Source organism: Heterodontus francisci, chromosome 5, assembly GCF_036365525.1.
Source record: "Heterodontus francisci isolate sHetFra1 chromosome 5, sHetFra1.hap1, whole genome shotgun sequence".
NCBI lineage: Eukaryota > Metazoa > Chordata > Chondrichthyes > Heterodontiformes > Heterodontidae > Heterodontus > Heterodontus francisci.
This window is the reverse complement of record NC_090375.1, coordinates 65,798,669-65,813,285: the sequence shown is the minus strand read 5'-3', so window position 1 is coordinate 65,813,285 and position 14,617 is coordinate 65,798,669. Positions and strand designations below refer to the sequence as shown.

Below are 14,617 nucleotides of genomic sequence, written 5' to 3'. Positions count from 1 at the left end.
ACTGCTAACTAGATTCTAAAAGATGGAATAAAGGATTTTTTTTTTAGACCATGGATGGGTAATTAAGACTTGTTGCTTGCAATTTCTACAAGCTGGAACTTCAGGACACTTTTGTGTCTTGGGGAACCACATGTGTAAGAAGTGTTTCCAGCTGCTTGAGCTCAGGCTCAGGATTTCTGAGCTTGAGGAGCAGCTGGAGCCCTTGCGGAGCATTAGGGAGGGTGAGAGTTTTCTGGATTGTATGCTCCAGGAAGTGGTCACCCCAGACAGAGTATGTTCAGGATAATAGATGGTTGACTACCCGGAAGGGTTTCTGAAGGCAGGAAGTGCAGGAGTCTATGGGGTATGTGCCACACTCTCACAGGTACTCAGCTTTGGAGACTGCTGGGAGTGATGACACCTTGAAGGAGTCCAGACCATGGCGCCAATGGACAAAGGATTGAACAGGAGGGAATAGCCAAGCAGAAATGCAGTTGTTATAGGAGTTAGGGGGGACATATAGGCATTTCTGTAACTGTCATCATGACTCCCATATGATGTGTTACCTCCCTGGTGCCAGGGTAAAGGTCATCACTGAGGTGGTGCAGAATATTTTGTACGGGTGGAGGGAGTGAGCTAGAACTTGAGATACATGTTGGTCCCAACAACATAGGTATGGTAGATACGTATTGAGGTCCTACTGTCCGACTTTCAGGAGCTCAAGAGGATGTTAAAAAGTAGGACCTCAAAGATAGTAGTCTGGAAGATGGGGAGGATCAATGCATGGCTTGAGGCCTGGTGCAGGAAGGATTTTTGACATTGGGACCATTTCTGGGGCAGGAGGCACCTATTCAAAAGGGACAGGTTGCACCTCAACAGGACTGGGACCAATGTCCTCGCGGGGTGGTTCACTAGTGTAGTTCGGGAGGGTTTGAACTAAATTGGGGATGGGCACCAGAATATATAGGTAGAAGATGACTAAAGTGCATAAAGGACTGAGTGTTGGATAGTACTGGAGAATGAAGTAGTACCATATTAGATAGACTAAAAAGGACTTGAGGAATACAAGGGCACATTTAGAATGCATATATGTGAAATGTACAAAGTCTGTTAAATAAGGTTAGTGAGCTACAAGCACAAATATAGAAATATGATGTAGTGGCAATAATGAAAAGGCGACTTAAAATGGTGAAGACTGGGTGCTTAATATTCAGAGATACAAAGTGTTCAGAAAAGATGAGAAGGAGAAAAGGGAGGTGGGGTGGCAGTAATGATTAGGGAAGGCATTGTAGTGTTGGAAAGGGTGGATGTCCTTCAGGGGGCAAGGACAGAATCCATTTGGTCAGAGTTGAGAAGCAAAAAGGGGATTATCATTCTACTGGAGTATTTCTATAGGCCTCCAAATTGTGAGAGCATGATAGAGGAGATGATGTGCAGGGAGATCACATGGACAGCTATGGAGTGATGATATTGGGGGACTTTAAAATGCCCAAATATCAATTGGGATCATGTTAGAGTAACGGGTAAGGAAGGGGAGGAATTTCTGAAATGTGTTCAGGAGAACTACCCTGACCAGTATGTTCTTGGTCCAACTAGGAAGGAGACATTGCTGGATTTGATCCTGGGAAATGAGGTGGACCAAATGTCTGTGGAGGAAATTTGGGTACAAGTGATCATTGTATCATAAGGTTTAAATTGGTAATGGAGAAGAGCAAACAATAATTTAAAGTCTAACTTTTAAATTGGAAGAGAGCCAACTTAAGTAGGATGAGGGGGGGATCTAGCCAGGGTAAAATGGAACCAAAGACTGACAAGAAAAACAGCAAAGGAACAAGGGGGGATCTTGAAGGTTATGTTTCCAATACAGGCTAGGTACATTCCAACAAGGCTAAAGGTTGGGGAATCAAAAGTAGGGCTTCTTGGATGATGAGGGAGATAGAGAATATGATGAAATAAAAAACGATGGTGTATGATCCATGTCAAGTGAATTCCTCAAGTGAGAACCAGACCAATTACATTTAGTTGAGAAGGGAAGTGAAGAGGAAATGACTGGCAAAGAGAGAATGAGAATCAGAATGGCAGTTAACATAAAAGGGAACCCAAAAATCATCTGGCATGTAAAGAGTAAGCAGGTAGTAAGAGGTGGGGTGGGGCCTATTGGGGACAAAGAATGTGCTATATGCTTAGAGGTACAAGGCAAGGCCGGAATAGTTAATGAGTACTTTGTATTGGTTTTTACGAAGGAAAAGGATCCTGATCAGATATCGGTAGAAGTGGTGATGGTAGCTATAATGGATGGGGTGAAATTTGATCAGGATGTACTGGAAAGGCTTGGCTGTGCTGAATGGCTAAGTCGCCTGTTCCAGATGGCTTGCATCCCAGGTTGCTATAACGGAAGTAGAGATGGAAATAGTGGAAGGGCTTGCCATAATGTTCCAATCTTCCCTCGATACAGGGAAGTGCCAGAAGATCGGAGAGTGGCAAATGTGACAACCTTATTCAAGCAAGGGTGTAAGACATTCTTACTAATGACAGGCCGGTCAGTTTGTCAGTGGAGGGTAAGCTTAGAAACAAATCAAGGAAAACAGTCTAACACTTGGAGAGGTTTGCACGGATTTGTAAAATGCAAATTGTGCTTGACTAATCTAATTGAATTTTTTGATGAAGTAACAGAGAAGGTTGATGAAATGAGTGTAGTTAATGTTGTCTTTATGGATTTTAAGTGCCACATAAAAGACTGGTTAACAAAATTGAGGCTTATGGAAGAGGTGGGTCAGTGTCAGCATAGATCCTTGAAGGTGGCAGGACATATTGAGAGTGTAATTAGCAAAGCATATGGGATCTTGGATTTTATAAAGAGAAGTGTTTAGTGCAAAAGCAGGGAATTTATGCTAAACCTTTTTAAAGCTTTGGTAGGGATGTACCAGATTGTGACAGCGTTAGATAAGGTAGACAAAGAAAAGCTGTTCCTATTAGCTGATACAAAGATTAGGGGACACAGATTTAAGGTTTTGGCTAAGACTTACAGGGGGGATGTGGGAAAACTTTTTTACATAGTGAGTGGTGGTGACCTGGAACTCGCTGCCTGTGGTGGAAGCAGAGACGATGAATGATTTCAAAAGGAAGTTGGATGGGCACTTGAGGGAAATAAGTCTGCAGGGCTGTGGGATACAGCCAGGAAATGGGACTTCTGGATTGCTCTACAGAAAGCTGGCATGGACTCGATAAACGGAATGGCTTTCTCAGGTTCCCTAATGATTCTTAAGATCATCTTTGTGCATTTTTTCTTTATTAAGTCGTCGTATAGTTTGAGAAATGCTCACATCAGCTATAGTAACTGGTAGTATTTAGTATGCATGTCTTGTCTCAAGGCAAATTATGTATTCATCCTATACTATTAGTGTATTAACTAAATATTATTAGGTGAATTTTCTGTTATATAATGAATGAGGACCAGTCGAAGTTACAATTCAGTGGTTGATTTGTTAGATTCATCAGCATTAACAAGCCTCTGGACTCCATTAAGATGCAGCTTCCACCTTGGTCTGAGTCAGGAGGCATGGTGTCTACTTCTGAACCCGACATGTAGCTTCCTCCCCCACATCTGCTCTGTTACCGAAACCAATTTCTTCTACTTCTGCAACATTACCTCTTCCGTCTCTGCTCTGCCATTTCATCGATTGCTGCTAAACCCTAAGTCAAATCTTGATTACTATAAATTTTGAATTGTCTGAATCTTTCCTATCCAGCCTCCTTGCCATGACTGTCCATGACTGTCAATGCATCAAAACATCACACTTTGTGCAGATGTGGGCAAATGTCCTGCTTTAAGGGTTTTGGAGAACATAGAAATAGAACATAGAACAGTACAGCACAGTACAGGCCCTTTGGCCCATGATGTTGTGCCGAACCTTTAACCTACTCTAATATCAAACTAACTACCTACCCTTCATTCTACTATCATCCATGTACCTATCCAAGAGTCGCTTAAATGTCCCTAATGTATCTGCTTCTACTACCACTGCTGGCAGCACATTCCACGCACCCACCACTCTCTGTGTAAAGAACCTACCTCTGACATCTCCCCGAAACCTTCCTCCAATCACCTTAAAATTATACCCCCTGGTGATGGCCCTTTTCACCCTGGGAAAAAGTCTCTGGCTATCCACTCTATCTATGCCTCTCATCATCTTGTACCCCTCTATCAAGTCACCTCTCATCCTTCTTCGCTCCAATGAGAAAAGCCCTAGCTCCCTCAATCTTTCTTCATAAGACATGCCCTCCAGTCCAGGCAGCATCCTGGTAAATCTCCTCTGCACCCTCTCTAAAGCTTCCACATCCTTCCTATAATGAGGCGACCAGAACTGAACACAATATTCCAAGTGTGGTGGAACCATGGCCTTATAGAGCTGCAGCATAACCTTGCGGCTCTTAAACTCAATCCCCCTGTTAATGAAAGCCAATACACCATACGCCGCCTTAACAACCCTATCAACTTGGGTGGCAACTTTGAGCGATCTATGGACATGGACCCCAAGATCCCTCTGTTCCTCCACACTACCAAGAATCCTGTCTTTAAGCCTGTATTCTGCATTCAAATTCGACCTTCCAAAATGAATCACTTCACACTTTTCCAGGTTGAACTCCATCTGCCACTTCTCAGCCCAACTCTGCATCCTGTCAATGTCCCGTTGCAACCTACAACAGCCTTCCACACTATCCACAACTCCAGCAACCTTCGTGTCATCGGCAAACTTGCTAACCCAGCCTTCCACTTCCTCGTCCAAGTCATTTATAAAAATCACAAAGAGCAGAGGTCCCAGAACAGATCCCTGTGGAACACCGCTGGTCACCGAGCTCCATGCTGAATACTTTCCATCTACTACCACCCTCTGTCTTCTATGGGCCAGCCAATTTTGTATCCAGACAGCCAACTTTCCCTGTATCCCATGCCTCCTCACTTTCTGAATGAGCCTACCATGGGGAACCTTATCAAACGCCTTGCTAAAATCCATATACACCACATCCACTGCTCTTCCTTCATCAAAAAGAATTCAATAAGGCTTGTGAGGCATGACCTGCCCCTCACAAAGCCATGCTGACTGTCTCTAATCAAACCAGGCTTTTCCAAATAATCATAAATCCTGTCTCTCAGAATCCTCTCCAATAATTTTCCCACTACCGATGTAAGACTGACTGGTCTATAATGCCCAGGGTTATCCCTATTCCCTTTCTTGAACAAGGGAACAACATTTGCCACCCTCCAATCATCCGGTACTACTCCAGTGGACAGTGAGGACGCAAAGATCATCGCCAAAGGCGCGGCAATCTCTTCCCTCGCTTCCCGTAATATCCTTGGGTATATCCCATCTGGCCACGGGGACTTACCTGTCCTCATATCATTCAAAATTTCCAGCACATCCTCCCTCTTAACCTCAACCTGTTCTAGCATATCAGCCTGTTCCACGCTGTCCTCACAAACGACCAGGTCCCCCTCACTCGTGAATACTGAAGCAAAGTATTCATTTGGGACCTCCCCTACCTCCTCCGACTCCAGGCACAGGTTCCCTCCACTATCCCTGATCGGCCCTACCCTCACTCTGGCCATCCTCTTGTTCCTCACATAAGTGTAGAACGCCTTGGGATTTTCCTTAATCCTACCCGCCAAGACTTTTTCATGTCCCCTTCTAGCTCTCCTAAGTCCATTCTTCAGTTCCTTCCTGGCTACCTTGTAACCCTCTAGAGCCCTGTCTGATCCTTGCTTCCTCAACCTTAAGTAAGCTTCCTTCTTCCTCTTGACTAGCTGTTCCACATCTCTTGTCATCCAACATTCCTTCACCCTACCATCCCTTCCTTGCACCATCCCTTCCTTGTCTCATCGGGACAAACCTATCCAGCAGTCGCAGCAAGTGCTCCCTAAACAACCTCCACATTTCTGTCGTGCATTTCCCTGAGAACATCTGTTCCCAGTTTATGCTCCCCAGTTCCTGCCTAATAGCATTGTAATTCCCCCTCCCCCAATTAAATATTTTCCCATCCCGTCTGCTCCTGTCCCTCTCCATGACTATAGTAAAGGTCAGGGAGTTGTGATCACTATCACCGAAATGCTCTCCCACCGAGAGATCTGCCACCTGGCCTGAATCGTTGCCAAGCACCAAGTCCAACATAGCCTCCCCTCTAGTTGGCCTATCTACATATTGAGTCAGGAAACCTTGCTGGACACACCTGACAAAAACTGCTCCATCCAAACTATTTGCACTAAGGAGGTTCCAATCAATAGTAGGGAAGTTGAAGTCACCCATGACCACAACCCTGTTACTTCTGCACCTTTCCAAAATCTGCCTCCCAATCTGTTCCTCCGTGTTTCTGTTGCTATTGGGGGGTCTTTCGAAAACTCCCAACAAAGTGACTGCTCCTTTCCTGTTTCTGACTTAGACCCATAATGACTCAGTAGACAAACCCTCCTCGACGACCTCCTTTCTGCAGCTGTGATACTATCCCTGATTAGCAATGCTACTCCCCCACCTCTTTTACCTCCCTCCCTATTCCTTTTGAAACATCTAAACCCCGGAACATCCAACATCCATTCCTGCCCCTGTGATAACCAAGTCACCGTAATGGCCACAACATCGTAGCTCCAAGTACATCGCCCTTATTTCTGACACTTCTTGCGTTAAAATAGGCACACTTCAACCCATCATACTGGCTGCAACTTTGTCGTGTCAATTGTCTAAACTTCCTCACAGACTCTCTGTACTCTGTATCTGCCTGTTCAACAGCTACCCCATCCACTGATCCGTAGCTCCGGTTCCCATCCCCCTGCCAAACTAGTTTAAACCCTCCCAAAGAGCTCTAGCAAACCTCCCGCCCAGGATATTGGTGCCCCTCCAGTTCAGATGCAACCCGTCCTTCTTGTACAGGTCCCACCTTCCCCAGATAGTATCCCAATGATCCACATATCTGAATCCCTCCCTGCTACACCAGTTCTGTAGCCACGTATTCAGCTGCACTCGCTCCCTGTTTCTAGCCTCACTAGCACGTGGCACCGGTAACAATCCTGCTCATCCTGCCTTTCAGCTTCCAACCTAACTCCCTATATTTGCTTTTCAGGTCCTCATACTTTTCCTAGCTATGTCATTGGTACCGATGTGTACCACGACTTCTAGCTGCTCCCCCTCCCCCTTAAGAATCCTGTAGACTCGATCCAAGACATCCCTGACCCTGGCACCCGGGAGGCAACATACCATCCGGGAGTCTCGTTCGCGACCACAGAATCTCCTGTCTGTTCCTCTAACCATTGAATCTCCTATCACTATCGCTCTCCTATTCTCCCCCCTTCCCTTCTGAGCCACTGAGCCAGGCTCAGTGCCAGAGACCTGGCCACTGTGGCTTTCCTCTGGTACGTCCCCCCCCGCCCCCCCCCAACCGTATCCAAAACGGTATACGTATTATTGAGGGGAACGGCCACAGGGGATCCCTGCACTGTGCGTCTATTCCCTTTCCCTCCCCTGACGGTCACCCAGCTACCTTTATCCTGTAACTTAGGTGTCACTACTTCCCTATAACTGCTCGCTATCACCCCCTCAGCATCCTGAATGATCCGAAGTTCATCCAGCTGCAGCTATTTATCTATTTATAATGCATAACAAAGGCTCTCAGTGGTCTAAAAATCCTTCTTCAAAATGAAAAACTGGTGCCACCTTTCTTTAGTACTAATATTACTTGCTCATATTTGGGGAATTAAAAACGTTTTATTCTGTTCAGTATTCTGAACTTTAAATGGTGCAATCCTGGGAGATCCAATAATACTTTGAGTCTCACGAATTAATGTCTGATTAGCTATTCCTCTGTGTTGTCATTAACTGCACAGAGTTGGTTCTGCAGACTTTGAAGATCACACAAGGTAAAGTTAGCCTCCAGTATACCAATTGAGAAGAGTAATAAGTGGAGATTATTATAGCACCCCTCGCTGGAGACTGAATATTGATGGATTTGTATGGTAAAAATGGTATGATTTTGATTTAATGGAATCTTGATTACCTAATCTACTCCCTAAATTTGTGTTTCATGTTCCTGACTAACTTTAATGGAGTTTCTCTGAAGTTCGTCCAATTGAAATGAAAAGACAAAAACTGCAATGCTAGAAATCTGACATCAAATGTGGCAAATATACAGCAATACAATTCACATCTGGAAAAAAAATAATCTAGGTTAACTTTTCAGGCACAAATTTTTTGTTGCCGCCTTGACAATGTTGTCTGCACTCAAAACGTTAAACTACATGTCTTTTTTAGCTGCTCTATTTTATCCATTTTAGACTTCCATGGTTAGGCCTTGCTAGTGGACTAATATGCATGTAGAATGTGAACAGTGCTAGAGTATAGATGCTCGTATTTTTCTTTAAAAAGTAAGCATTTCTGCAATGAGGTTCTTTCAGCAGTTTCTTATTGTGGCATGGTGTGTGAAGGAATGGATGATTGCAGAAATTATTAAGTGTGAATTCAGTAGTTTTTACTATGATCAAAATTCATTTGTGTCTCAGCAGCCAGTATTTCCAAATTTATGCTTGAAATCTATATTTGGTTTGTTTTCCTGCTATGCTATTCTGCTTTACTTCTTGACTCCCTTCAATGCGTCGCCTATCACAGAAGAGGCTGTTATGTTGGTGTAAGTCTGCAGTATATAATTTAGAACTGTTTATACGTACAGATCAGGGTAATCTTTACCACATTCCGATTCATTCTGATGCACATTTGATATAGCAAGCCACTCAGTTGTGTCAAACTGCTACAGTCCAAGAATAAGGCTCACCATGACCTCCTCAGGTCAACTGGGAATAGCAGTAAATGCCAGTGATGCCCACATTCCAGGAATTAATTTCAAAAAAATTAATTGTGCCAGAAGTTGAATCTGCACAACCTGCAAGCTATCTGGAAATGTCTGACCCAGTAACTACTAATTCCCTGGGGACATGGGTTCAAATCCCACTACAGCAGCTGTTGGAATTTTAATTCAATTAGTTAAGCATTAGTTATGGGCATCACTGGCAAGGCCAGCATTTGTTGCCCATCCCTAATTGCCTTTGAATGGAGTGGCTTGCTAGGCCATTTCAGAGGGCAGTTAAGAGTCAACCACATTGCTGTGGGTCTGGAGTCACATGTAGGCCAGACCAGGTATGGACAGCAGATTTCCTTCCCTGAACCAGATGGGTCTTTACGACAATCAATGCTAGTTTCACGGCACCGTTACTGACACTAGCTTTCAATTCAAGATTTTTTAATTAAGTAGTTGAATTTATTAATTAATTGCATTTAAATTCCACCAGCTGCTGTGGTATTTGAACCCATGGGCCTTTGGATTACCAGTTCAGTGACATAAAAACTATGCTACCATCTCCCCCTTATGTGGCACAGTATCTAATTTTGCTTTGTAAGACATCTCTGGAGTACCTTGGGATGTTTTATTATATTAAAGACAGTATATAAAATTAAGTTGCTGTAACTAGAATGCAACAGCCTAAAATTTTGAGGAATGCATAAAAGAACTTTGCTTCTTAGTGGAAATTTTGAGTCCACCATTATAAATGTGAGAGAAAAGCGGGAGGATGGAAAGTTGAACAGGTATTATAAGTGTCTTTTAATAGTGTACCTACCTGGATAAAGTGACAGAATCTATCAAATATGTTATCCAAATCAAGTGTAAAATTAAGTGAAGAAATCTAAAACTCTCAAATTTGTATTTCTATTAATTAATGATGAGGACTAAATATTTAAAGGCTTATTTTCTGTAAGGGATATTTGTGCATATCAAAATAATTAATTGTGGCACCATGAATGGTAGAACTTATTTGGAAATATCCAGTCGCTGGAACTAAAATGCAAAAGGAGAACATTTGGTGCATCATGCATGTGCCACTTTCCTGAAAGCTATCCACTTAGTCCCTTTCCTCATACCCATCAATCTTTTTCCCCAAGTCTTTATCCAGTTCCTTTTTAAAAAAAAAAAACGGTTATGGGTTTTGCTTCCATCATTGTTTCTGGTTGAGCATTTTATGGCCTAACAATCCATTAGGGTTTAATGCACTTGCTATCCTTTTCTTATGTACTGCCCAGTTACACTCTAGCAGTGCTCTTATATCTGCATTATTGATTTTCATTTCTGGTGATGTAACTGTAGTCTGCTGTCTTGTCCCTCTGCCTTGCAATAAAAATAGATGCCTAGGTTCTATAGTGAATGCTATAGATTGCAGTTGTTTTAATGGTTTTGTTCCCTGTAAAGATCAGTTATATTTGATAATGTGCTGTTTTTATGCCCCCAAGCAAAATGGTAACTAGATTTAAAAATACCATGTAATTTGTGTCTTTCTCCCTTACAGAAAACAAGATGGTGGACCGCTTAGCAAACAGTGAGGCAAATGCTCGACGCATTGGCATGGTTGAGAACTGTTTTGGAGCAGCTGGACAACCCCTGACTATTCCTGGTCGGGTACTCATAGGCGAGGGAGTTCTTACAAAGCTTTGTCGAAAGAAGCCGAAAGCCAGACAGTTTTTCTTGTTCAACGACATCCTTGTTTATGGTAATATTGTCATTCAAAAGAAAAAGTACAACAAGCAGCATATAATTCCATTGGAGAATGTTACAATTGATTCCATTGAAGATGATGGTGAGTTGCGTAATGGCTGGCTTATTAAGACTCCAACCAAATCCTTTGCAGTTTACGCTGCTACTGCCACTGAGAAATCGGAGTGGATGAATCATATTAACAAATGTGTCACCGATCTGTTGTCAAAAAGTGGGAAAGTACCCAGTAATGAGCATGCTGCAGTTTGGGTGCCTGATTCAGAAGCGAATATATGCATGCGTTGTCAGAAAGTCAAATTCACTCCAGTCAGCCGTCGACATCACTGCCGAAAATGTGGATTTGTTGTGTGTGGGCCTTGTTCAGAAAAACGTTTCCTCCTTCCCAGCCAGTCCTCCAAACCAGTACGTGTGTGTTCTTTCTGCTACGATCTGCTCTCTACTGGTCAGCTGACTGCAACTCTGCCAAATCGTTCTGAGTTTTACCGTGGCTCCCTCCAATCCCCTAGAAATTTGTCTGATGAAGATGATGATGATGACAGCAGTGATTAAAAAGTGAAATGTCAGCTTTGGTATTTAAATAATTAGAGTAAAACTTCAAATGAACTGCTTTTGAGATGTGTTAACTTCTCACATACTTCCTCCTTTGACAGTTAGCCATAAACTATACCTGCAAACCTTAATACAAAACTTGTGCCTAAATTTTGGATATACTAATGGCTTCTACTCCATCTCTTCTGCTGGGACATAATGCTGACTGAAAAATATCATTCTTGGCTGATTGTAACCATTATCATTTTTAGTTACGTGATCTACTTCCTGGCAGCACAAAAAAAAACTTAATGCCCTCCATTTACATTATTCTGTGTGTTCTCCCAAATATTTAGAATGCAAAACCTTCTTAGTTACTGCAAAGTGCTCAAAATGTTAATGTTATGAGAAATACTTTGGGAACAACAATGTTGATTTAAAAGGGGGGGGATGTATGGTCAGATTTAGCCAGGCACACCATTAGATACACCTTACTGTCAAATTTTAAAATTGAACAGAACTAAAGGAGTGAGCTAAACAAATGCTGGAAAGTCTAATTTTACATTGCACTTCTAGATTGGGAGCTTTAGTGAGGCATACTTCCTCTCCACAATCGCTGTCATGCCCCCAATATCTTGTTTAATCTCAGACAATAAAACCACATTTTGGGGTGCTCTCCCACAAGTGGTAGGATGTAGGTTTGCAGTCCGTTTAGTAAACAAGTCTGAAGCCATTCTATAAAATGTATAGAGCTTACTAAAGATTGCCATAAAATCAAGATTATTTTGGGAAATGTTGAGATTTTTTCAGATTAAATCTCACCTTAACATCAGTATTTATGAAGCAATTTTCCAGACCCTTTTTTAATTAAATACCTTCTATGAATAGAGTTTCTTGAGTACAAATCAAATAGTATAATACTCCTGACTACCAAGGTCACTTCCAATCTCCCCGCGACCACCACCCCCAAATTCTTAAATCTTGTTGGCTAGACATTGACATCTTATTTACAGAAAATATATGGAAACAAACAAGTCTCTAATCAAAAGCAAAATGCTTCGGATGCTTCTAATCTGAAATTAAAATAGAAACTGCTAGAAATACTCAGCATGTTGGACAGTTCTGTGAAGACAGTAATAGTTGATGTTTCAGGTCGATGATTTTCGTCAGAATTCTTTTATCACTTCGTTGATTCATATGCCTTGCTCTATTGTGTGGCACTTACTAATGCCCTTTTTATATTGTAATACGCAAAAATCATTACATTTACACTAATCACAATTCGTAGCAGCTTGGCTGTGATTTTCAAACTTGGTGCTCCTGCCAGAGCAGGCAAATATGAATTAATTGTGCCCCGTTGAATTCTATGGAATAACACCATTACCTCATTATACGAACTAACTGGAAAACGAGATTGGAGAAATTGTAATTTTATTGATTTCTCCGATGGTCAAGCACAAACCATTTGTCAGTATATGGCCGATACCATCTTTGCTAATTGGAAACTGAATTGCATGGCAAGTTTGGAGTACTGTGATTTCTAATTACCTGTATGATGGCAGCATTCTTGAACTAGTGGGGCCTAGAGTTTCTCTACCATACTTCATAGTAAAACTGAAGCAAGACCAAATACCATGTTTGATTTGTTTTCTGTGGAATATTAAATTTGTCAAAACCTGGCATTTTAAAAAAATGTAGCAAGTCTGTTTAGTTACTGAAATGCTTTTTTAGTTGGATTAAACTAGGGATGGTTTTGAAAGCCTCAAGGATTGTGCTTAAAACATTGAGCTGTAAGGTCATGAACAGAAACCTACATTCAGGTGTTCGTTTAGTATTCCCTAAGCAGTGAATAGACTTAGTTAGCTGAGAACGTTAAACAAATTCATGCATATGAGTAAGTTAGCAGGGGACGAGAGAGGGGGTAAACTGGAAATGAGAATTTCCTTATTGACCATGTAGTGCCTTGACATGACAGGAGTGTTGCAAGGAAAACAAACCCTTTGTACACTGGTAACATTTTTCAGGGAGTTTTATTTCTAATTGTGTAAATTGTTCTGTAGCAAGGGCATAGTCCTGTACAAAACTGTTTATCTTTCACTTTCCCTTTTGTAAACAAGAATCAATTATAATATTTTAAAAACCTAAATAAAACCTGTTGAATGGTGTCCTAACATTTGTAACACCAGCGACAGTGTAGGATGAAAGTTGATGAATATAATGTGTGCAGTAGAAAAATACAATCTTTGCTAGCTTCTTATGCATGTTTTAAAAACATCTATATGCAACAGCTAGCTTAATGATGTGAAACATTTGTAATAACAATCAGCAACATTGGCAGTCCTCCATTATTCTCCAAATGCCAATTTTAGAAAATAAGCTTGGTGTTTAGATGCTGTGTTTAGATGTCCAGTGCGCCTGGATAAACAGTAATTATCATCCACTGTGATATTGTGGTTCACGTTGTGGTGATATCAAAGGTGTAGTAACAAGTCACATATCTGTTGAGATCTTGTCTCATCCTTCTACCCACAGCTTTGACCAAACTTCATTTCTGGCCCACTGACAAACCACTTCTGTTTATACTGAAGTATAAATGGGGTTGATGGACAGTATTATGGGTTTCAAGCTGTAATTGCGACCTGTATTTCAAACTAAGGTGTTGAGAGGAAAAGAAACCTAACAGTTTACAAACAAATCCAAATTTTAAGCATGTGCAACATTTTTGCTGGAAAAGATGAGGAGCTCTGTTAAACTGGTATTTCTTTTTCATAGGTGTGGCTTTAGTTCCTTGTGTTCCTTTGCCATTATACCACTGGGCATAATGCCTCATGTTTTTACTGGAGGATGTTTTTCTGTTTGGCTGGTTAATTAGTAGTGGGCAGTAATACAAAATACCAATTGTTTTAATACTTAACTGCTCTTTCTGTCCTATTTTTATTTCTCTCTACTTAGTCAATGGTGTAGTGAAATGTTTTTTTTAAAAAGGAGCAGGAATTATAATTTTTTTTCCTTCACTTTGATACATACGTGAATGCAGTATTGATGAGTGATTGAGCTCCATTCGGCTGAATCTCCTAATTGTCTCACTGGATTTGAATTGCAGTTGCCTCAAATCGTGCTTATGTGCCCATGACCTGGTAAACGGTGCATAGACATCTGTAGGGAGTTTTTTAAATTATTGATCCAGTGAGCAAATCTGTTAAAGCTAACTGAGGTGACTCCTTATTCCCATCCACAGATATGAAAAAATACTTTTAAGCATCACATTCAGATTTACTGATAAACTCTTAAGTTTCATCATTGCTAATCAGCTACATTGCAAAATAGATATTTGATAGAGCTGCTACACTTGTGACTGACGTTATGTACTAAATGTCATACTTTGGCATGACTGCATGAGGTCACAGGGCAGCTGACGTTTTAAAAATTGCTTAGAATCCAGAGCATCAACTTTTCTCTTGGTTAAAGATTTTAATTGCTTATCAGGTGAATTCCATCGATTTGTGTCAGTATCTATAGAAAATCTGTA

At 41.5% G+C, this 14,617-nt stretch overlaps 1 protein-coding gene across 1 annotated transcript in view; it reads left to right on the top strand.

Annotated features, from left to right (window-relative positions):
* plekhf2 (pleckstrin homology domain containing, family F (with FYVE domain) member 2) overlaps positions 1 to 11,712 on the top strand; it is a 59,294-nt gene extending 47,582 nt beyond the window's left edge. Inside the window, exon 2 of the mRNA XM_068031556.1 lies at positions 10,355 to 11,712. Within this exon, the coding sequence (XP_067887657.1) occupies positions 10,363 to 11,109 (747 nt within the window). The 5' untranslated portion in view covers positions 10,355 to 10,362 and the 3' untranslated portion in view covers positions 11,110 to 11,712. The remainder of the gene's footprint in view (positions 1 to 10,354) is intronic.
* Positions 11,713 to 14,617: the final 2,905 nt, after the last annotated feature.